This window comes from Ursus maritimus, unplaced genomic scaffold (assembly GCF_017311325.1).
Source record: "Ursus maritimus isolate PB19 unplaced genomic scaffold, ASM1731132v1 scaffold_1, whole genome shotgun sequence".
NCBI classification, from domain to species: domain Eukaryota; kingdom Metazoa; phylum Chordata; class Mammalia; order Carnivora; family Ursidae; genus Ursus; species Ursus maritimus.
This window is the reverse complement of record NW_024423343.1, coordinates 601,066-624,072: the sequence shown is the minus strand read 5'-3', so window position 1 is coordinate 624,072 and position 23,007 is coordinate 601,066. Positions and strand designations below refer to the sequence as shown.

General features: G+C 53.4%; 1 protein-coding gene across 1 annotated transcript; it reads left to right on the top strand.

The window, feature by feature from the left end:
• Nucleotides 1-338: 338 nt before the first annotated feature.
• ING5 (inhibitor of growth family member 5) lies at nucleotides 339-21,954 on the top strand. The gene is made up of 8 exons (XM_040637918.1): nucleotides 339-427; nucleotides 2,820-2,891; nucleotides 5,128-5,294; nucleotides 6,582-6,693; nucleotides 6,855-6,948; nucleotides 16,360-16,495; nucleotides 16,828-16,889; nucleotides 18,582-21,954. Exons 1-8 carry the CDS (start codon nucleotides 391-393, stop codon nucleotides 18,622-18,624), a joined length of 723 nt encoding a protein of 240 aa, XP_040493852.1. The 5' UTR covers nucleotides 339-390; the 3' UTR covers nucleotides 18,625-21,954.
• Nucleotides 21,955-23,007: the final 1,053 nt, after the last annotated feature.

The following is a 23,007-nucleotide window of genomic DNA, read 5'->3' as shown; positions in this document are numbered from 1 at the left end:
ACGTGCGCCGCCGGCCGCCCCGCCGGGCGCTGGGTAATCCGCGCGCGCTGTCGGGACCACGCTCCACACACCCCGCCCGCACCTGCTCGCCGCCAGGGCAGGGGCCGGGGAGGGGGGCGGGGCCCCGGGGCCCGGGGCCTCGCGGCCAGGGGCGTACACCCAGGACGTGCGGAGCCCCCGACCCCGCCTCCGGGCCCGGACCCCGCTCCCGCGCGACGCCGCGCGCAGCCCGCCGACCGGAAGTCGGGAGGGCATGTCTAGGCGGCGCCCCGCCCCACCCGGCGAACCAATCAGCGCCCGAGGTTCATTAATAGTGAGCGCGCCGGCCCCGCCTCCGCCCATCGCGGCACCGCCCGCCCGCGCAGACCTAGAGCGCGGCCGCGGACGAAGATGGCGACCGCCATGTACTTGGAGCACTACCTGGACAGTAAGCGCCCCTCGCGGCCCTCGGGCCGGGCGCCCGCGCAGGGTCTCCCCCCATGGACCCACCCCGCGGGCACCAGGCGCCGCGCGCGGACCCCGAGGGCTCGTGGGGGCGACAGGGGCGGTCCGGCGGCGGCGGGGGCGGCGGGGGCGCGCGCGGGGCGGGGCGGGGCCGCAAGGAGGTGCGCGCGGGGGGCGCGGCGCGGGGTCCCACCGTCACGGCCGCGCCAATTCCAGGTGCGTCACGGAGGGGCGGGGCCGGTGCATGCCGCGGCCCCGCCCTCCCCAGCTAGGCCCCGCCCTCGGCCCTGGCCTCAGCGGCCGCCCCGCCCTCCCCGCCCTCGGCCCCTCCCGGGCAAGGCCCCGCTCACGGCCCCGCTCCGCCCTTCCCGGCCCTCTCCGCTGGCTTGGCCCCGCCCCCTCACTAGGCCCCGCCCAGGCCCCGCCCCCACCGCGCCTTTAGGCGCAGGTGGTCGAGCCCCAACCTCCTCGACGCTGGGTGGGGCATGGGGGGCTCCGAATCCGGGATGTGGGGGGCTCAGGCCGGGGTTCTGTGCCTGCTCGTGTGGTGACCTGGGAGTTGGGGGGGGACGATACTGGCGTGGAGAGTGTCCTCGGGCGCCTGTCCTTCCGCGTGGCGTCGGTGGGAGGGGACTGGCCGCGCTGGTTCAGGTGTTGAGGACAGTGATGGTCACCCACGGAAAGACGTCTGGGAGACTCTTCTGCAGCCGTCCTTCTGTCTACACGTAGCTCAGGTTGGGGCCTCCTGAGGGAACTCCTGAGCAGATGGGAAAGTGCGGGCCGCGGAGGCCAAGTCGCTTGTCAAGGTCATGCACTGGGCAGCGGAGAGCCCACAGTTTGAACGCTGCTGATCTGGTCCTGGCCGCAGACGGCCTTGGGGGGGCGGCGGGGGTGCCGGTCTGAGTGCTCAGCAGCGCTGTGTCGCAGTGCGAATACACACGGTCGCTGGTCCCTGCAGCTGCTGACGGTCGGGGGTGAGCCCCTGCCCTGGGGGAGACGTGGGGTTCGGTCCAAGCCTGAGCCATGGGGGGTCCTGGTGGGAGAGCACTGAGGAGGGGAGGCTCTTCCCTGCCGTCGTCGCTACTGCGCTGACCTGTCTGCTGGGAGCGTTATGGCTTGCCCTCTAAGTCCGGGTACCTGCCCAGTGAGCCCTATGAGGACTTTGAGAACTGTGAGCTCCATCACGCGCGGGGCACCTGTGTGCAGGCTCAGGACAGAGGTGCCTGCTTGATTTTTGAGCACCTGCTGTGTGCTAGGAAAGCAGCCTCGGTCCTCATTGTCCTGGAACTTACTTTCAAACGGGGCAAATGGGTGCTTTTAGAAGTTCGCAGCAGATTAAGGGTCATGCAGGAGCCCAGCAGGCTGTGAGAGACCTGGGGTGGCACTGTCCTGCAGAGCCCATGATGGGACAGAACAGGGAGGTCCATGGGGAGGCCGTGGTGAGCCTGGAGGCTGGGGAGGGAGTGTGTGCCGTTCTCTGGAGGAGCTGGGCTGCTGTAAGTTGTGCACACAGGCTGGAAAGCTGGCCTGGAGTAGGAGCACAGCAGTGCCGGGGGGGGGGGGGGGGGGGGGGAGCAGTGTGGGCTGGGGTCCTCGACCTGTGCTGGCCAGCATAGTCTGTTTAACTTGAAATTAGTGAAACTTGAGCCGATGGAAAGTTCAGCCCCTGAGTCACAGTAGCCCCGCTTCAGGTGCCAGCAGCCCCGTGGCCAATGCCTGCTGTGCTGCGGAGGTCAGGCCTCCTTGCATGACATCTACCACACAGCACTGGCCTGCACCACCCGCACACTGGGTGTCAGAGTAAGGCGGGGGGAGATCAGACAGACCCCAGGGCTTTGGTCTTACTCCTGTGGGGGGTACTGAGAGGGGAGGGCTGGCAGGGGGTATGGGGTAAAAGAGCCACACGGGCCACCCTCCCTGCCTCTGCTTGCAGCTCGAGGCTAAGTCCTCCCATAACGTCCAGCTTCTGACACCCTCTGAAGCCTGTCAGTCTTAGGAGAGTTTCATACCCATCCCCCCAAAACATACCTCAACCTTTCTTTTTTTTTTTTTAAAGATTTTATTTATTTGACAGAGATAGAGATAGCCAGCGAGAGAGGGAACACAAGCAGGGGGAGTGGGAGAGGAAGAAGCAGGCTCATAGCAGAGGAGCCTGACGTGGGGCTTGATCCCATAACGCCGGGATCACGCCCTGAGCCAAAGGCAGACGCTTAACCGCTGTGCCACCCAGGCGCCCCTATACCTCAACCTTTCTGTTCCCCAAATCCTAACAGAAACAGAAAATGAAGTGAGCTTATTGTTTGTAGACTTTAGGTATAAAGTCTGGAAGGCCGGTTTTGTCCTGCTACTGAGAAGTGTGCGTCTCTGTGTTTCAGGCATCGAGAACCTTCCGTGTGAGCTTCAGAGGAACTTCCAGCTCATGCGCGAGCTGGACCAGAGGACAGAAGGTAGGTCCAGGCTCCTCAGTACTGCCAGTGGTGGGCTCTGACAGCTGAGGACAGGTGGCCCTGGTCTCCCAGGGCCCTGGGGCAGTGTGGTGGTGTCTTATGCACACAGTGCCCACACTTTAAAATTCCACTTTGTTTTTTGGGATCTAGCACATCTTTCTGTAACATCTTTATAATCATCACCGATTCCTCATTACCTTTCCTGTCCTTTAAAGAGGTTTTCTGGTTTCAAACTGAGTACCTGTAGTTTAAACGATGGTACTTGGCGATCGTCTGGTATTTAGCTCCCTGTTTCTAAACATTGTGTTTTTGTGGCTGTTTCTTACTCTGCTTCACTTTGGCTTTGGGCTTTACTCTGTCATGTGGAATATGCAGGTTTGCTTCCCCCTCCCCCTGCTGTCCCCTGACGTAGTGGCTTAGAATCGGAGCGTGCGGTCGACCAGGGACGGCGTTTCCAGGACTCTTGTGGACGTGGTTTGCCACTGGGCCACATCTCATGCTATGCTTATGTGACCTGTTTTGAATAACTGTGTTTTTTTAGAGTTCATAATTGCTTTGTTTTCTACATTCCATATACATTCCACATTTCTACTGTGTCTGCCGAGCCAGGCGATCTGCCAGTCCCGAGTGTGCTGTCCACACTCAGACCTTGCCCCTGGAGCGTCCTGTCTTGTGGGTCTTGTCTGGGCTGGTTGTGTCTAGGCCTGCGACACAGGCACGGTCTCTGCTCATCTTTGGTGCAGGACCCTGATTCCTGTGTTGTAAACGTCCTTTCTCTTGATCTGCTCCCTTGTTTTACTGGAGCCTATCCTCCAGTAGTTTCCTGCAAAACAGTACATGGGAAGGTAGTTTCTTAAAATGCTCTGTGTCCGAGAATGTCCTTGTTCTGGTCTCCTAATTGGTGAGCAGTTTGGCTGGGTATAGAATTCCAGCTTGCCAGTCCTTTTCCCTCAGCATGTGGAAGGCACTGCTGCTTTGTCTCCCAGCATCCCCGTTGCCCTAGAGAGATCCGATGCTGTTTGGATTCCTCCTCCTTTATACCTGTGATCTTCTTGCCTTTCCTGTGTAGCAGCTTCTGGGCTGCTGTCTTTGTCCCTGAGGTTTTATGTTTGGTGGCGATGTGCTTGGGCGCGGGTGAGTTTTCATTCTCTGTGCCTGCCACATATTTTGTAAGATCAGAATAGCTGTGGTTTTTCACTGAGTACAGTCTCCTGACTAGCAGAGACAGAGAATTCTGTTTTTGTGAAGTACCGCATTTACGTTCAGGAATAAGCAGAAGTGTTTATACACTGTCTACCAAATAGCACCTTGCAAACCTCTCCCTGGGTGGAGAGAGGGAGTCTGGCGCCTGGGGCCCGTGTAACCCTCCTGAGCATGCGGCCCCTCCCCGCAAGGAGCTCCCACCTTCCGTTTGCACCTGCAACAAGTTTTCTCACCTCCCTAAACCAAAGAGTTCACAGTTGTACGTGTCGGTCCTTCGTATCAGTGGGATCTCACCGTATGTTGTCCTTTATGTCTTGCTTTTCTGGCTCAGTGCCACTTTCTGTGGGATTAATCCACGTTGCTGTGTGTGATAGTTGTTGTGCTGTTTGGTGCTGGGTAGTGTTTTGCTGTGTGAATGGACCACAGCTTATCGGTCTGTTTTACTGTGGATTGCACATTTGGCTTGTTTCCTGTTTTCTGCATTGATGAATGTTTTCCCATATGTACCCTAAATCTGGGGGTGTGTACTTAGGAGTAGAATGCCAGGTTGTAGCTAAGGGGAGCGCATAATTTGTTATCCGAACAGGGACTGTTGGGAGTCAGGCTGGAACGCGTATGTTCTGGGAGGGCAGTTACACACTGTAACGTCCTGGGCGTGCTGCTCCGGCTGTGGCAACCACACGGCCCCGGCGCCAGGCCGTCTGCCGAAGGCTGTGCCCGCCAGGCTCCCACCAGCGGAGCCTCCGTGTTTAGTCAGCCGCTTTGTTGCTGCAACTTGGCTTTGGTTTTTTTTTCAAGATTTTGTTATTTGATGGAGAGAGAGAACACGCACAAGCAGAGTGGGGGGCAGGGAGTCTGCTTCTCCCTCTGCCCGACGTGGGACTCAATCCTAGGACCCTGAGATTGTGACCTGAGCTGAAGGCAGACGCTCAGCCGACCGAGCCCCCCAGGCTCCCTGCAACTTGGCGTTGTTCTGTACTCGTTATCGTGGACTCTGTTGCAGGGACTAGCTTTCCCCCCATTTCTCTGTCAGATAAGAAGGCAGAGATTGACATCCTGGCTGCGGAGTATATCTCCACGGTGAAGACGCTGTCCCCGGAGCAGCGTGTGGAGCGCCTGCAGAAGATCCAGACCGCCTACAGCAAGTGCAAGGAGTATAGCGATGACAAGGTGCAGCTGGCCATGCAGACCTATGAGATGGTGAGGAGGCAGGGCGGGGGCCGGCTTGGACAGAGAGGGGCTTCTGGAGGGTGTGCTTCCCCGGGGACCGTCCTGCAGTCTGGTTTCCACGCCCTTTGTGCTCGTGTATTTGGATGCTTATTTGTTCTCAGTTTTTGTATATTTTCTTACTGCTTATTTTTGTCAGCCCCAGGTAAAGTCCTAGAATTTGTTGTGTCCAGTTTTCTCTCAGGTAGGCTCGTGTGGGGCTCACGTCGTGGCACAGAGCTGTTGTCACGTGACGCACATCAGGTTGTATAGTGAAGGAGGCTCTGCCGACCTCACACACTGTCACCTAACTCCGTGCCCTGCCTCCCCTGGTAAAAAACAATTATCTTTTTAAAAGCTGAATTAAGTGTATTCGAGGAAGAATACTCTGAAAGGAGGACGTGATGCTTGTTTGGGGTTTTGATGCCCCAGAGTGCTGAATCTTTTTTCTTTTTATGATTTATTTATTTTGGAGAGCGAGAGTGCGCGAGAGAGCGCTCGCATATATACACGCACAGGGATGGGGGGGCAGAGGGAGAAGGAGAGGGAGAATCTCAAGCATACGCCTTGCTGAGCCTGACCCGGGGCTTAAGCCTAAGACTGTGAGATCATGACCTGAGCGCTTGACCGACTGAGCCCCCCAGGCACCCCTCCAGAGCGCTGGATCTTTACAGTAAGCAGCTTGCTTTTTAAAAGTTAGGTTTGATCAAAGTTGTGAGAGACAGTCAGATTTTCTCTGATGCATCACAGAGTTTGAGACTGTAGTTTGTTTCCAGACAAGGATGGATAGAGAAACCCTCCTTTTGGACAGTGACGTGTGGTGTGGGTTGACTGTTGTGAGACCGCGGCCTCTGCCAGGGGCGGTGTGGTGACTGTCTTATCCGCACCCTTTGACCCCCATTGCCTTCTCTTTCTTCCTTCTTCTATCTTGTCCTGCATACAGTGTTAGAGCCCTTTTCTCTGAGAACCTGTACGCTCTTCAGATTTTTAATGAGGGTTAAGTTAGGGTCCTTGTCCCCGTTCCATTGCACTTCACAGCCCCGTCTCTCATTATTGGCTACCTTCATGGTTTTCCTGAGCAGGATGTATTCTGTCGGGGTGTCAAAACATGGCGACAAAGATCCTTCATAACCTGAGATAGTGGACCTTGTTTTAGGAGCTTTCTTAATTGAAAAACTCAGAGGGCAGGAATACTTCCTGGTTGACTTCCAGTGTGTTTGTGATTCCTGAGGTGTTTCGTTTTCATTTTTAAGTAAGACTAGTGCGCGTCCTTTTCCGTAGGTGGATAAACACATTCGAAGGCTCGATGCAGACCTGGCACGCTTCGAAGCGGATCTGAAGGACAAGATGGAGGGCAGTGACTTTGAAAGCTCTGGAGGACGAGGGTTAAAAAGCAAGTCTTAAGTTTTCTTGATTTTGTTACTGTTATCTATGGAGTTTTGAAGAATTTTGGTGATAAATATGCGAGGAACATTATGGTAAATGTATTTGAGTAACTCTGGTCTGGCTTTAGTGAGTTCTGTGAAGGTAATTGGGATGTTTATTGTCTTTCAGAAGGTCGAGGTCAGAAAGAAAAAAGAGGCTCCCGGGGTCGTGGCAGGAGGACCTCAGAGGAAGATACTCCAAAGAAAAAGAAGCATAAAGGAGGGTGAGAGGCTCTTTTCCTTGTCTCTTTCTCCCCAAAGATTACTTAGCATTAGTATTTCCTTAGCATCTAGAAACAGCAGTGGCAGCTAACAGCGAGGAAGTGCTTCCCGTGTGCCCGCGGTGGGTGTGGTTCCGCATGCTGTCCCCGTGCCGGCTCCGGCTCCGGCTCCGGCTGTGCTCGGCAGCCCGACGGGTTCCCAGGGGAGTGACCGGCCCTAGCGTTACAGCTCCTGCGCGGGAGAGCTGGGCTTGCACTGGGCGGTCTGACTGCACAACTCACGCTCTCAGCCCCTCTGTGTCCTGCCTCTTGAGTGACATCCTCTTTATTGACAGTTCAGGCTAAGCCACGCTTTAGCAGCTAAATACATAGCTGTGCATTGTTTTATGTATAAATACATATTTTGGATATATTTGTTATTAAGTTGCACAACTGCATTTATTAAATATGTGTGTCATTTACCTTGAACTTCAGAATATTTCATTTAAAGCTTTCTCCCACCCGCTCCCCCATCCCCCAAGCTGTTGTGTTGCTTCACAGAAGTGATTTTTAGAGTAGAGAGAAAATAGTAGAGCGCCCCATGGCGTCTGTGGAGGTGGTTTTGACCGTTAGGGGGAGATCTCAGAGAGTCTGCTCTTGACCAAAAAAAAGGGAGAAGTTTTGGTTCTTAAACCTGCTGTTTGAACTTTTAAGAAAAACTCCAAATACCATTTTGCGGTATACATATGCAGAACAAACGTGTGTTTAATGAATTACTGTGGGGCGCGTCCTTGTCGGTCACTGACTGCTGCCAGAAGCACCTTCACGTACCCTGTCGAAAACATCACCTCCTCTCTCTGCTCCAAGTAAACACGACCCAGACTTATGTGCTGTTTATTTCCATTCTCTGTAGTTTTGTCCCCAACATGCGCATTCCTGGACACTACAGTTTAATCTTGCTCTTTTTTTTTTAACCTTTAAAGTTAACTTTATTAAGGAATAATTTACATACAATAAAATGTTCTTAAGTTTACAGTTTAATGCTGTATTCGGTTTCTTTAAAGTTATGGAAGTATTCAGCCTTTCTGTTTCTTCTTGAGTCAGTTTTGGTAATCTGTGTCAAGGAATTGGTTGTTTCATACAAGTCGTCAGATTTATTCTCATCAGATTGTTCGTAATATTACATGATTGTCTTTCTGTTGTGGGATCTGTACTGACGATTCCTGTGTCAGACCTGATGTTGATAATTTATGTCTTCTCTCATCTTGTCTTGATCTTTACAGAATTAGATTTTGGTTTCATTGGTTTTTGTATTTTCTCTCTTGTTTGTTTTCTATTTCATTGATTTCTGCTCATATATTTTTTAGAGGGAGGGAGGGGCAGAGGAGTGGGAGGGAGAGACTCTTGGGCTCCGCGCCCAGTGTGGAGCTGGATGTGAGGCTCGATCTCACGACCTCGAGGTCATGACCTGAGCCCAAATCAAGCGTCAGATGCTTAACCTACTGAGCCACTCAGGTGCCCCTATTTCTGCTCATATTTGTGTTTTTTCCTTCCCACTACTTGGATTTACGTTGCTTTTCTTTTTCTGGCTTTTTAAGGTGAAAGTAGCTTAGATCAGTGATTTTCATACTTTCCTTCTTTTCTCATGTAAGTATTTATTTAAAACTGTAAATTTTCTTCTAATTACTGTTTAATTACTGTTTTAGCATATCCCACAAATTTGGATATGTTGTCTTTTTATTTTTATTTCGTTCAAAATATTTTAAAATTTCCTTTGTGGTTTTTCTTTGACTCATAACTTATGTAGAAGTATGTTCTCAGCTTCCAAATAATTTGGTATTTTCCAGGTAACTTTCTGATTTCAATTTTTTTTTTAAGATTTTTTATTTATTTATTTGACAGAGATAGAGACAGCCAGCGAGAGAGGGAACACAAGCAGGGGGAGTGGGAGAGGAAGAAGCAGGCTCCTAGCGGAGGAGCCTGATGTGGGGCTCGATCCCATAACGCCGGGATCACGCCCTGAGCTGAAGGCAGACGCTTAACCGCTGTGCCACCCAGGCGCCCCTCTGATTTCAATTTTTAAATTAATTCTGCTATGATTGGAGAATATCATATAATAGAAATTCTCTGAAGTCGATTAAGTCTTGCGTTATGATTTACGGTCCTGTCCTGCCGTATGTTCCAGACACCCTTGGAAAGAATGTCCCGTTTTTCTGTTTTGGGTGGAGTGGTCTGTAAACGTCAGTCAGAGAGCTTGGTTGGTAGTGTTGTTGGTCTTCTGTACCCTTACTGATACTCTGTTTATCCATTTGATAAGTTACTAAGGGAAGTGTTGAAATCTCCCAACTCTAGCTTTGGATTTGTCTGTTTCTCCTTTCTGTCATTTTTTGCTTCACATATTTTAAAGCTCTATTATTTGTTGGTACATACACATTTAGATTTTCCTAAAAATAGCTGACTCCTTCATTGTTATGAAATGTCTCCCTTTTTAAAATTTCTTATAATATTCTTTGTTTTGAAGTCTACTTGGTCTGATATTATGATAGTCACTCCAGTTTTCTTACGATGAATTTTTGCATGGTGGATCTTTTTTCCTTTTTCTTTTACTTTCAACATATTTTTGTGTTTGTATTTAGAGTGGGTTTCTTGAAGTCACCAAAGTAGAGTCTTGCTTTTTTCTTAATCTAGTCTGACAATCTCTGCCTTTTCACTGCAGTATTTAGAGTACTCCGATTTAACCTAATGACTGATATAATTGGATTTAAATTTACCCTCTTGCTGCTAGTTGTCTGCACCATCCCTTCTTTTAGTGTCTTCTTTTAGATTAATCAAGTCGTTTTTAGTGGTTTTATTTTTTTGTATTCTATTTTAAGGACTGTTCTAGCGTGTACACCCTGTTCGTTAACTTACCACGGTGACCTTCCAACAATGTTACGCTATTTTGTGTTTAATGTAAGGACCGACACAAGTGTTTTTCCCTCCTGTCTTTTGTGCTGTTGTCAAAAGTTTTACTTCACAACATATTGTTGGTGTTGTTTTAGGTCTAAACCATTGATTATATTAAACAGATTTTCAAACATGAGAAGGAATTTAGTTGTCACTCAATGCACGTACGATTTCCACTGCTTTTATTTCTTTACGTAGATGCAGATTTCCATTTCTCCTGCCTGTGGAACTCCCTTCAGCGTGTTTTGCATGTAGGGCTGCTGATGGTGATGAATTTCCTCAAATTCTTTTCTCTGAAAATGTCTATTTTATCTCCTTTTTTGAAGGATATTTTTGATGGATATAGAATTTTAGGTTGACTTTTTTTTCTAGCACTAAAGATGTCCCATTGTCTTCAATCTTGGATTCTGATGAGAAATTAGTGATAATTCTTATCTTTGATTTTTTTTATATGTAAGTGGCTTTATTTATTTTTGCTGCTTTTAAGATTTCCACTCAGCAGTTTGAATTTTAGTAACTGAATTACGGTCTGTCCTGGTGTGGATTTTTTCGTGTGTATTCTGCTTGAGGCTGTTGAGCTCTTTGGACCTGCTAGTTTATAGTTTGTATCAAATTTGGAAAATTTTTGGACATTCATTATTCAAATATTTTTTTCTGCTCTTCTTTTGTCTTTTTATGGGACTCCAATTACGTGTATGTTTCTTGATATTTTCCCACAGTTCACTGAGGCTCTGCTTATTTTTTTGGCCAGTGTTTTTCTTTCTATTTGGATGTTTCTGTTACTTTATCTTCAAGTCTTTTTTTCCTTGGTGTCTAATTTAATCTTAGTTTCCTTTAGTGAATCTTCCACTTAAGAGATTCTCTTGTAAAGAAGTTCTATTTATTTATATTTCATACTTTGTTTTTCTTATTACATTTATATTTTTTTTGTCTTCGAACATAAGTATTTATAATAGCTTTTTGAAAGATCTTTTTTTCTGAATCTATTTGTTACTTCCAAGTATATATCTTTTTTTTCTAAAAACCAATTTTTTAAGGTATGACTGCCATACAAAAACCTTTACATATTTAACATACACAGTTGGAATAGTTTGGCAGGTCTGTTTCTATTGACTGTTTTTTCTCATGGTTCAAGTCACATTTTTCTGCTTCTTCACACGTCTTGTAATTTCTTATGGGATGTTAGACAGTGTGAATGTTATGTTGTTGAGTGTCTGGATTTTGTTGTCTTCACTTAATGGGTGTTGAATTTTTTTTTTTATTTTTATTTTCTAATTTTTGTTCAGTGGTTTAATCACCTGTGGATCAACTTGATCCTTCGCAGCCTTTTTTTTTTTTTTTTTTATTTGAGAGAGAACACAAGCCGGGCGAGGAGCAGAGCGAGAGGGAGGAGCACACTCCCTGCTGAGCGCTGAGCACGGAGCCCGATGCCGATGCAGGACTCGGTCCCAGGACCCTGAGATCATGACCTGAGCCGAAGGCAGATACTTAACCAACTGAGTCACCCAGGTGCCCTTGTGGGCTCGTTTTTAACCTTTGTAAAAAAAAAAACAAAAACAAAAAAAAAACTTTTTTCTTAAAGGGCCAGATAGTAAATATTTTAGGCTTGCAGGGCATGTTGTCTTTGTTGTGTGACCACTCAGTTCTGCTGTTTTATATCAAAAGCATCCACAAAAAATATGTAGCTGTGTGATGTGGGTGTGTTTCAATAAAACTTTATTTACAGAAACAGCTAACTGCCGGCCATATTTTGCCAGCCCCTAGGTTAGGGTAGCCTTTATTCTTGGGTTGGTTAAGTCATACTGCTGAGGCATAACCCTTCTGGGTTCTCTTCTGAATGCCTTCTGGATTTAGTGAGGCCCGTCCACGCTGGCTGGGTGGAGCTGACACGTCGCTGAGCCTCTGTGCGAGCGGCGGCCACTGTTCAGCTCACAGCTCCCCTGTACCCTCCGCCTGGACTCATGGATTCTCACCCTGTGCACAGCTTAGGTTTTGGTGAAAAACTCAAAGGGATCCCTTTGCAGAGCTCTGGAGCACATTCTCTCTACCTTCCTCCTTTCCAGCTCCTTGCCACCAGATTCCAGCAGCCTTACCCTCCTCGAACTTTGGTTTTTTTCCTCAGTTCTAGACACGCATGTTGCGTCGGGTGTTCCTGTTGGTGGACTGAGGCGTGGGCAGTGCTTCCAGTAGGAAGCTGAGATGATTGCAGGGTTGATCTTAGGGTTCCGTCCTCAGCTGCCTCTTGTCAGCGTCTGGAAACGGCCGCTTCACAGGTTGTGTCCCATTTTCTACCTGCTCACAGCAGGAGGGCAAGTTCGGTGCCTGTTATTGTCTCCTGCTCAGAAGCGGAAGCCTTTTTATTTCTCGTGTAGAGAAGCCCTGTCAGTCTCTTTCACGTGTGAGTTTTTCTCCATCCCTTTCTTTTCTCCACAATTTTCCTTCGGAGGAACCTGAACTGTTTGACTGCTAGTGTTGCCCAGAGTTTTGATTTTGCTGACAACACATGAAGCCTGGAGAGCACGTCTGCAGTGAACATGTAGATTCTGCTTCTCCTCTTCTGCTCGTTGGGTTTGTTTGATCTTTGGGGATGCCTGGTTTCCTGTGTGCCCTTGCTGGGGCTGGTGCTCGTGGGTCTGGCAGGGTTGATGGGCCCACGCCACGGTGGCCTCTCTGGGCGCAGTCTGGCTGCGTCAGTTACAGAGGGAGGAGACCACCGATGTGGGGTGTTTCGTACATTGTCGTTTTCTGTTCCAGAACATCCATTGGATTCCTCCTTTTGTAGATTTTAGTTCCTTTCTGAAAAGTGTCCATATTTGCATTCTTCTCACTCATATTTTCTTTGCGATAGCCACTTCAAGCACTTGTGTGCTGGTTTTCGCTTCGGCTCATTGGTGCCTCTGCTCCTGTTGGCCAGCCTCCCCTGGGGTTTCGGCCACGTTTTCACATCCTGTAGATTTTAGTGTCTATCTGACTTCAGGTGGGAGAGGAGCGTGCAGGGTGAAATTCGTGCTGTTCCCCGGGACTTTATTTTGCTTTTGGTCCAGGCACACGGAGCTGGGTGGAGGCCGGGGTGGGGGGGGCTCTTTACCTGGGCCCAGTCCCCTCCCCAGCCCTCCCCAGTTCTTGATGGAGAACCCGCGGTTTATTTCTCCTTCCCGAAAGGCTGCCTGTGTGGCTGGGCAGCGCCCTGGCGATGCTCAGTTTTCCTCTCTTGTGTCCTGCCTCCCCTGTTGCTACGGTTGGCGGAGGTCAGGAGGAAGAGGCGGGCCCCTTCCCCGAGAACACGACACGGCTCTTTGCTGTGCCTTTCTGCCACTCCGCAGCGTCTGCATGCCCCGGGCTCAGGAAACAGGCTGTGGGGTCATTGCTGCCCTGAGTGTCTGGTTCGGCAGTGTCTGGCCATGCTGGCTCAGTGTGTCCTCCAAAGGCCAGCCGGTCCTTGGCTAAGCCGCAGAGCGGGGCGGCCTGCCAGCTTGGCCGCGGCCCCTCCCTCGGCCCGAGCGCATCTGGCCCGTGTCACTCCACTCTTGCCAGTGTCTTTAAAACGTGGTCTTGGCAGCTTACTGGGCTTGTTTATTTGACTTGTGGCCACAGGGTTCCGAGTCTTCCTGCTCCTTGCTGGTCAGAACCCAAAGGCACAGTGGCCTTTTTTGGATGCAGCGGGCGCTCTCCTCGGCCTCCTCCTCACCAGGGGTCCCTTGCAGGGAATGAGGCCCCAGCTCTCCGACGTGGTTGGAGGCTCCCTGGTGGGGCGTGCACCTGGCTGTGCTCAGACCTCACGGTGATCCACATGTCTTGCTGCCATCTGTGGAAGAGGGAAGAGGCTCAAGTGTGGAGACACTTGAGATGAACGGGCGTGTGGCGGTTCCCTCGACAGCCGTGATGGTGTGCGCGTTGCTGACCGCTGTCTGATGGCGCTGAGGAAGCACGTCGCTTCGCCGCTGCTTCCCCAGCCTTTCTTCTGGGCTGGCTGCAGCTGCGAAGGGGAACGTCGGGTGGGGAGGTTTACAGGGCACCTTGACAGGCAGGTCGGGCTGGACTTGGCCCTTTTGCGTGAATTCCTTCTCCGTGGCGCCCAGAGTGGCCATGCTGTTCTGTCCTACTGTACAGATGTTGGGACAGGCCAGAGGGCCTCGCTGAGGTGAGGGGTGGGTGAGGGGTGTGTGAGCCGTGCTGGGCCTGCCCTGAAGTCTGGCTCCGGCTTGTGCTTGAGAACCACATCAGGAGGGTCAGGCATGGGAGGGGGATCCCTGGCACTGCCTGGTGAGGGATTCCCGCAGTGTCCAGGGAAATGAGCTCAGAGGACACCTCTTGTGCCCAGCAGGGCCGGAGTGAGGGGGCCAACATGGCCGACATGGGGTCTCCAGACTGCCCGGCGAGCAGGAAAGGCCCCTCCCCTTCACCCTCCTGTCCCAGAGTCCCGCCAGGTGAGACTGGAGAGGAGGTGCCCGAGGGCCACCCCCAGGCCTCCGCCCTGATTGGGTGGTGCCCTGGAACCTGGGGGACGGGGGCTCAGGTCACGTGTCAGCTCGCGGTGTGAGTTCAGTCAAGCTTTGCCAGCAGAGCACGCAGAGCCGCCGAAGCACAGTCGGCGCACGGAAGGTGCGCGCCCTGAGTGCGTCTGTGCGTGACCCCGGGCGGGTTGGCACCGATTGTCCAGGTGAGTGCCCAGGGAGGGAGCCCGCTGATGGGACGACGCAGGCGCAGTGGGGGCTGAGATGCAGTGTCAGGTCGAGCCGAGACGTGTGTGTGGCAGAACGCAGGGAGGCACACCTGGTCTGACGACTGCCTGAAGCATTTGGAGAGCACGTGAAGCAGGGTCCACTTTGTGACGCACACAGATTTCAGAGAAAGACCAGGAAAGTCCTGTCGGTTCCCAGAGACAGAGACTGCTCACTGATAAGAGGGAAGAGGCTCAGACGGGCTCTGGGGCCTTACTCCAGCGGGCAGCACTCACCCCAGGGGCAGCGCTCTTGGGGGTGGGGGGGCGCTGGGACAGGACAGCGCTCTCTGGAGGGGGCGCTGGGACAGAGGATGGCGCTCTCTGGGGGTGCTGCTTGGACAGGATGGCGCTCTCTGGGTGGGGGCGCTGGGACAGAGGATGGCGCTCTCTGGGGGTGCTGCTTGGACAGGATGGCGCTTTCTGGGTGGGGGCGCTGGGACAGAGGACGGTGCTCTCCAGGGGGTGCTGCTTGGACAGGACAGCGCTCTCTGGAGGGGGCGCTGGGACAGAGGACGGCGCTCTCTGGGGGTGCTGCTTGGACAGGATGGCACTCTCTGGGTGGGGGTGGTGCTGAGACAGAGGACGGTGCTCTCCAGGGGGGTACTTGGACAGGACAGCACTCTGGAGGGGGCGCTGGGACAGGATGGCCCTCTCTGGGTGGGGGGTGCTGGAACAGAGGATGGCGCTGTCTGGGGGGGGCAGTGTGGCATGGAGGTGCATGGCTGAGCCTGGGTGTCTGCGTGCAGAGGCACGGAGTGTTTCTAGACAGGCTGTATGGGAGAGAGGGGGCGGGATTGCTTCTGGGACCAGACTTCCGTGTGTTTCGGTTGTTGCGGTCTGCTGCAGTTTTTAGCTTCCCCTCGAGTTCCTGGTGCGAACTGGCTGTGTCTCCACAGCAGCTGTGTATTCGAATTATGTCTGTGTTCCTGATTCTGGAGGGTGAGGTAGGGAAGATTTTCTTTCTTTGCTAAGTGGAGCATACGGTCTACGTGACCCTGTAGCTGGCAGGTCTATTTGAAAGCTGCTGAATCACACGAAAGAGTGAACAGCCAGCCCCTCCCCGCTCTAATGCAGGCAGACGCTCCCTCCAGCTCTCCCACCTGTTTGGCTGCAGAGCTGTGGGCAGCCGACAGGGAGGGAGGCATGGGCAGGCTGGATTCTGGCTGGGCCACTGGTTAGTGACCTAGGAGGGCTGTGGGGAGTGGGGGGCAATAGATGTGCTTCATGGGGGTGGGTGGGTGATGACGCCATGTGGTCAGAAATGGCCTGCTGGCGGGTGGGCAGCTGGGGGGTGGGAGGGGGCTCCCAAGACTTACAGTTCCAGGAATGGGGAGGGCATCTGGAGGTTTCTGGGTTTTGGGGTGAAGGTGCTGTGGGCATGTGTGGGGTGGAGGTGTGGTACTGGGTGTGTGGGTGAAGGCGGCTGGATCAGTCTGGGTTGGGGTCCAGGGTTCTCAGATGGCATCAACTGGTGGCTGGTGAGTGGGGGTATGTGCCTTCCCCAAGAGAGAGGGTCCCTACGAGGCTGGAGAGGGTGGTCCTGGGGTGGGGTGGGGTGGGCAGGGAGCCCAGGAAGTAGGGCCTGTCCAGATGGAGGGACAAGATGGGCATGGGTTCATGTTTCCAGAGTGGGACCAAGCCCCAGTGCTGGGTGGTGAGTGCTTCTGCTCATGCCCTCTGGGGTGCTTTTGTGCCCGAGTTGTCTTGTACCAAGGGGGCGCTCCATCCCCACCCACCTGCTGCTCAACTGCTGGGTTTCCCTGCAGGTCTGAGTTCACTGACACCATCCTGTCTGTGCACCCCTCCGACGTGCTGGACATGCCTGTGGACCCCAATGAGCCCACCTACTGCCTGTGCCACCAGGTGTCCTACGGGGAGATGATAGGCTGTGACAACCCGGACGTGAGTGTGGGCAGGCTGTGGGCAGGGCCCTGCACCCGTGGTGGGGGGGTGGGCGTTGGGCACAGGTCTAGGGCGGGGCGGGGGTCGTGGGCACTGGGCACACGTCTAGGGCGAGGTCCTGCACCCACAGTGGCGGGGTGGGGGGGTGGGCACTGGGTACACGTCTAGGGTGGGGTCCTGCACCCACGGTGGCGGGGTGGGGGGTGTGGGCGCTGGGCACAGGTCTAGAGCAGGGCCCTGCACCCGTGGTGATGGGGTGGGGGCTGCTGTCTTTGGTGTCTGGCCCACAGAGCACACAGAGTCCTGACTATGGCCTCCTCTCTGCCTTGCAGTGTCCCATTGAGTGGTTTCACTTCGCCTGCGTGGATCTGACCACGAAACCAAAAGGAAAATGGTCAGTATGGGGCGCTGCTCTGTCCTTCCCTGTCTGCAGGGCATCCTGTGCACTGCTCCCCTGCAGAACCGGGCTGCGGCCTCGGGCACTCCGGTGCAGCGCTCCTGGTTCCTGGGGCTGAGCTGGTAGAGGGACAGCTGCTGCCCACGTCACCTGGGCCACGTGTTTGTGGTGTTTGCTTGATTCTTTTAGAGAACGGCTGTTTTGACTCTTTTGATTGAGGTAGAGATGCTCTTATATACAGGTGTGAAATGAGGAGCTCTTTTCCCTGGAGAAATTTTGGGAAAAGGCAAAGAGCATGAGCGTTAAGACCAATCCCAACCTGGGTGCAGGCCAGGGACCTGTGGAGGGGACCTCTGTTTTTGGGAAGCTGCTCGGAGCACTTGGGCACCTTCCCTTCCTGACCCTTGTGTTCAGTGGCAGTGGCAGTGGCAGCTTTTGTGGTGTTCTGAGATTTCATGTAAATAAAAACCAGGTTTTATCTACCCGTGCTTAACATGGACACACGTCCTAAAATGAAATCTCGGAAATCTTGTTCTGCAGAGGAGATGAGAAACCCCCGATGGACAGTCTGTGTCCCGGGCTTCAGGGGGTGACGGCAGCCGTGTGCAGTCCTGGCACCAGGTCACCTCAGGGAGTCTGAGCAGTCACGGGACGCGCCCCTGCCAGTGCCCTGCAGCCGATGGGCACCTGAACGGGGTTGGGGGCTGCTGGCCCACCCATGGGGCAGGTGTGGCTCGGGGGTGGGATGCAAGGAGGGACATTTGATTTGAGTTTGGACATGGGTTTGAGTTGTTTGTGGAACTGCTGGAAGAGTCAGTAGGCGACGGAGAATCATTTTGCTTCTGGGAGGGCCGTGCAGATGGGGGTCCACCCACCGGGTACTAGGAACAGGGCAGGACAAGCAGAGTCAGGGAGGCCGGGTGGGCCTCACCCCTGCTGTCTAACTCTGAGTTTCTCTGGGGTCTTTCCAGAAACCCAGAGTGTGGAGGCTTCTTCCCTGTTAAGTGAGATTGAAGCTCGGACATGTGTTCATGCTTTGCTTCCTCCGGGGCAGCGGCGTGCTCAGTGCTTACTCGCTGGCACAGACTGGACGCTGGCGAATGGTGGCCCGTGCACATCAGCTGCTCCTGCGTCGGGAGCTAGGAAAGCAGCTGGAATGTCTCCTTGTGTCACTAACAGCTCCCCCGGCCAGGAGTGACCAAGGGCAGCCTCTTCTATCTGAGGCGCTGGCCCCACTTGCCCGGGGTCAGCAGGGAGCACTGGCTAACCGTGCAGGTCCCAGGGCCCTCTCGGCCTGCCCGCCTGGCTGGGTGTGCCGTGTGCCATGTTCCGCTGTGCTTGGTCGCCAGCACCTCTGGGCACCCGCGTGGCCGTGGGTGTCGTCTCCCTTTGATCACTGGCGACCACGGCGTCCCACAGGGAGGACCAGTTAACTTGATCGTGAGGAGTGCTCATGCGTAGAAACGGTCCTGCTCATTGATCCGTATCTGTCGACGTCAGAGCACGTGCTGGCTAGGGTGACTTGCTGGGGTTCCCTGTCGCCGGGGGTTTCCTGATGGGAGAGCCACGTGCTCCGTGCGCTCTTCCTGGCGCTGTCTCAGCGGCCTGTCCCGCCGTCCTGGCGGCCCCTGGGAGGCGGGCTGTGGGCCTCTGCACACACGGCGCCGATCACCGTGTCTTTCTCCTCAGGTTCTGTCCACGGTGCGTTCAGGAAAGGAGGAAGAAGAAGTAAGGCTGGTGCCCAGACGAGAAGAGCAAGTTAATATATTCCTTTTTCATGTTGCAATATTTTCTCTTCATTTAAAACTACCTTGTTTCAAATGATATTTAAAAACTCAGTGGCCAGTTGTAATTCTGGATACTTCGTAAAACAAACAAAAATCCACCTGAGCCCTGTTTGCACGAGGAGCGATCTTACAGGGACTTGCCACAGTGACTTTATTCTGGAGACTTTGTACTGGCCCTGCGCTGAGCAGCTGAGCCTTCCGTGGGGGCTGCGGCGGGGACCGTCCAGCCCGTGCACTGCCCTCACTCTGGAGCCGAGGCGTGAGCCTGCGGGGTCCGTCTGTGCTTTCCTGGGGCTGTGCTCAGCACCACTGGAAGCACATCGGTCCTCGTTGAGGCGCCTGCGTGCGTGGGAGCTGGCGAGGCCTTGCAGGAGCTCGTCCGCCGGTCCCAGCTCTGCACGGAGCCCGTGGCCTGTCTGGGAAGGGCGGGGCTCTCCCCGGAGGAGGAGTCTCTGCTTCGCTGTGCACTGCCTTTCTCGTCAGGACTCCCAGTTCCCTCCTTGAGGGTTTTACCTTCTGGAGTAAACGGCCCTTCATTAGCACATGGGCGGTCGTTACCCTGACCGGCCGCGAGAGACGTGCAACAGACAGCTGATGCTCCGTTTCTCTGGGAATTCCTGACGTTTTTACTGTGAAGATGAAATTATCGTACTAGCATGAAGATAGTGGGTCTGTGTGTCTGTGACGTGAGTCCAGTCCAGTAAGAGCTGATTTTAAACCTGTTATGTCGCACACCGGTCAGCAGCTTATGTCCGAGGGACGACGATTATGTGATGCGATTTGTGAATTTCTTGTGCCACGGCAGTTCTGGAATGAAGCTTGGAAACTAGAGTGTGTTTTCTGTTTAATCTGCATTCACCAAACCAATCTTGAACCGTGTTTTTGGGAATTGTTGGGGGAAATTGCATACATTTGGCATGTTGAGATCCATTTGTGATGGTGCGTAGTGTGACTTCTGGGAGCATGCGTGGACTCGGAGACCCTCCAGCATACAATTAGAGAAGTCCGAGGAGTCCAGAAGAAAGAGGGAAGCCTGTTTCTGTCCTCAAGGCAGGCAAAGACACCCAGGAGGCCAAGTCGAGATGTGAAATTCCCAACTGAAAAAGAGATTCTTGCCTTCTTCATCAGCGGGCCTTCTGGAACGGTCCTGCGTCCTCCAGTGGCCTTGCTCACCGTATGTTCCTCCTGTTCTCTAATCTTTCACCAAGGACAGGAGAGGACACGGAGAGAAACCTGGGGGCTGTGTGCCGCACGGGCCACTCCTCACCGAGGCCGTTCCTGGGCGGTAAAGGAGAGCTGAATGCTAGACGTCACAGGGCAGAGGGGGTCCCGCTGGAGCCTGCGTCTGTGGTTCTCAGCTGGTCAGCCTGCACCACACGTGCTGTCCTGCCGTCCTTCCTGAGCTTCCAGGTGACTGCGGGGGTGGGGGGGTCAGTCGGAGAGCGCCACCCTTTCCGTCCCGGGCTGCGTGGTTTAGGGTAGGGGTCAGCCGCTGGCCTGATGAGCTGTCCAGGACTGATGCCTCCCTGCTGCTCAGAAAGGAGGGGTGGGGGCCTCAGGATGAGCGCCGGCCGGCACGTGCCCCTCAGTCTGCTGCAGCCGAGAACGAGGCTTGTTTGTATTTAGTAACTTAGCTTTTTGTTAACACAGGTGTTTAAAGATTGTGGGGAATAAATTGTGGAAAATTGTTTTCTTCACTCTTTTACCAGTTTTCGTGGAGAGGATAGGTAAGTACACGAGTTTGTGATGATTCTTTGGAAGCTAGTTTAATATTTGCACTGCATCTTACAACACTTCCCGGCCGCCGTCATTATGGGGAAACTGGTGTCTGGGGGTGTGGGTGCCTGGGTTCCGGGGCCTCACCGGCTGCGCAGGAGGGACGGCCGACTTCCCCGTCCGGAGCTTGTCTGTCGCGTGTGATGCTGTCCTCTGCTCGTCGCCGTGTCACAGCCCAGCTGCCGGCCTCCTCTTTGTGGGTTTCTGTGCCTGCCGCCGCCAGTGTTTACTTTTGGCAGTCACATAAGTATCTCCAAAACAGCATACGTAGAGCTTGGGAGGAAACAAGACATGAGCAGAGTAGGAAGATTTGTTCCCTCCAATGCCATTTGGGTCACCACGGATCCTCTGCCCCTTCCTGACTGTGAATGCTGTCCGTGAGTCAGACCGGCGCTCAACAACGGCTGTTTGCTTGGGGAACAATGTCCCGTCAGCTGGCCTGGGGCTAGCCCCGTAGGCCTGGCTCCCTACATCCTGGGTGACTCCCACCAGACCCCCTCTGCCTGCCGGGCACCAGATCTGAGCCGGCAGTGGCTGCAGAACCCTGTTCCTTGGGTTGAGGGGTGTCTGGGCTGGGCCCAGAGGTCCCTCTTGCAGCTGCGTCTGAGCTGAGGGTGCGGGCCCTCCATGGCTGTGGGGTTGACTTGTAGGGAAGGAGCACCGTGGTCAGAGGAGACTCCGCGTGTTCCTTGTTCCCAGTGCGCTATCAGCAGTCAGCAATTTGACAAATAGCCTCTCGTTTTCCTGTAGGAGAACACATGCTGCACTTACACAAATCATTTGTTAAACTGAGCCCCCACGTCCGTAGCTGTGCTAGTGGAGCTGCTGGCTGGGCTGCAGACACGGAGCTGAGGCCCGTGTGACCGGGGTCCCCAGGCAGGCCGATGTGAGCTGCGACCGGCCACGGCCACGGGATCCTGGGGGCTTCGGTCTTCGCAGTAACGATGGGTTTGCTGGGATGCGTGGGGACGACGGCCGGGTGTGTGCCAGTCCCGTCCCGGGCGGCCACGCGGCGCTCTGCCTCCTGACCTGTAGCTGGCAGCCCCGGGCAGGGACTGCTTTGAGCAATAACACTGTCTGAAGAACAGCTTCCCTGTGTGGCCGCAGCCGGAATTCAGACACTTATGGGCCTTGGAGATGGAAAGTTTTCCTCAGTGTAGTGAGCTGTGACTGGTCCTCGTTACCTGTGCCGAGAGGAGTTTTAAAACAAAGTCTAAGAAAAATGTTCTCATTCAGGAGAGAGTTCTATGAAGTTTCTTTCTTTCTACAAATGTATTTTGTGGTGTTCACTTTTACCACATTTCATCCAAAAAGATGATGCAGCTTTAACACGAATGTTACATTTTATTTTCAAGGAATTATCTATGTTCCCTTTGTAAAGGAAAGATAATATTGTAAATCTTTTTATTAAATAATGTAAAGATGTATATCTGTATTTTTGGATCATGTTATAGATTATGGATATATTGTTTAATAAATAAAGTATTTTTTGGAACAAACATTTGAGAAGGAGTCATTCTAGGAAACGATGAAACCTCAGTGCTGTGGCCCGAGATGGTACGTATACCCCCCTTAGATCTGTCAAGGGTGTGCAGTGAACGGGAGGAGAGGTGTTTGGCTGCCACGGACCGGGCCAGCCCTAGCTCAGCTGCCGTGGTGTCAGGAACTGTCCCTGAGCCCACAAGAAATGACCGTGTAGAATACTTTATAAAAGCGTAAAGCGCTTTCTCGGGAACAGAAGTTCTCCCTTCCCAAGCTGTGCAAGTGTGAAGACCCCTTTGGGAACAAAATAGTACTTAGGACATTTTTCCTTGAGGAGTGTTAATGGTCAGGGTCCTGAAACCCAACTTGGTCACCATGATGGAGAGGCCCAGCCTCTCACCTGTTTTCCAGATGAAAACCGATTCACAGGCCCAGAGTCCTTGCTGGAGGGAGGGTGAGGTTCGGAGGAAGGGCCTGGAATGCCACCACGAGCGTGCATTCCTTTTGGGCACCCCAGGGATGCCTTTGCAGTGGCTGCCTAGGAAAAGGGAACAGCAGTGTGTGGTTTTGGGGTGGGTGTGGTAATCTTCACTGGCTCCGAGTGGTTACTAAGTCCCAGAGGTCCACGATGCCCCTGGTTGACTAGTCCAGGAGGGCCTCCTGTGACAGGTAACATCTGAGTGTGTCCACAGACCCCTCTGTGCTGGTCTTCCCTCTGCCGAAATGTGCCATTGTGACAGACCTGACAACAGGCAGATTCCCATGTGGACCTGTGGAGCAAGGGCCGTTATGGCAGGAAGGCCAGGGGGAGGTGTCTGGAATGTCCTTCCCCTTGCCAGGACAGTAGTGCAAAGGCAAAATCATCCCTCGTGGGAAGATGCAGTGGTGACGTACTTACCCCACGTGGACAGGAGGTGGGCAGGTTGTAAGGAATATAGTTTCTCGGAGACACAGGACATGTCCAGCTGCAGCTGCTGTCCCCGAGCCGGCATCGCTACCAGAGCAAATCCGTGCCCTCCTGGCACACGGCATGCAGTCATTGATGCGGCAAGTGCTCGTTCTGTCTGCCA

Excerpts from the sequence above, each read along its gene's own strand:
- ING5 (XM_040637918.1), top strand. The coding sequence starts at position 391 with ATGGCGACCGCCATGTACTTGGAGCACTACCTGGACA. Across the intron at positions 5,295-6,581 it reads CCATGCAGACCTATGAGATG|GTGGATAAACACATTCGAAG; the intron begins GTGAGGAGGCAG and ends CCTTTTCCGTAG. Across the intron at positions 16,890-18,581 it reads ACGAAACCAAAAGGAAAATG|GTTCTGTCCACGGTGCGTTC; the intron begins GTCAGTATGGGG and ends CTTTCTCCTCAG.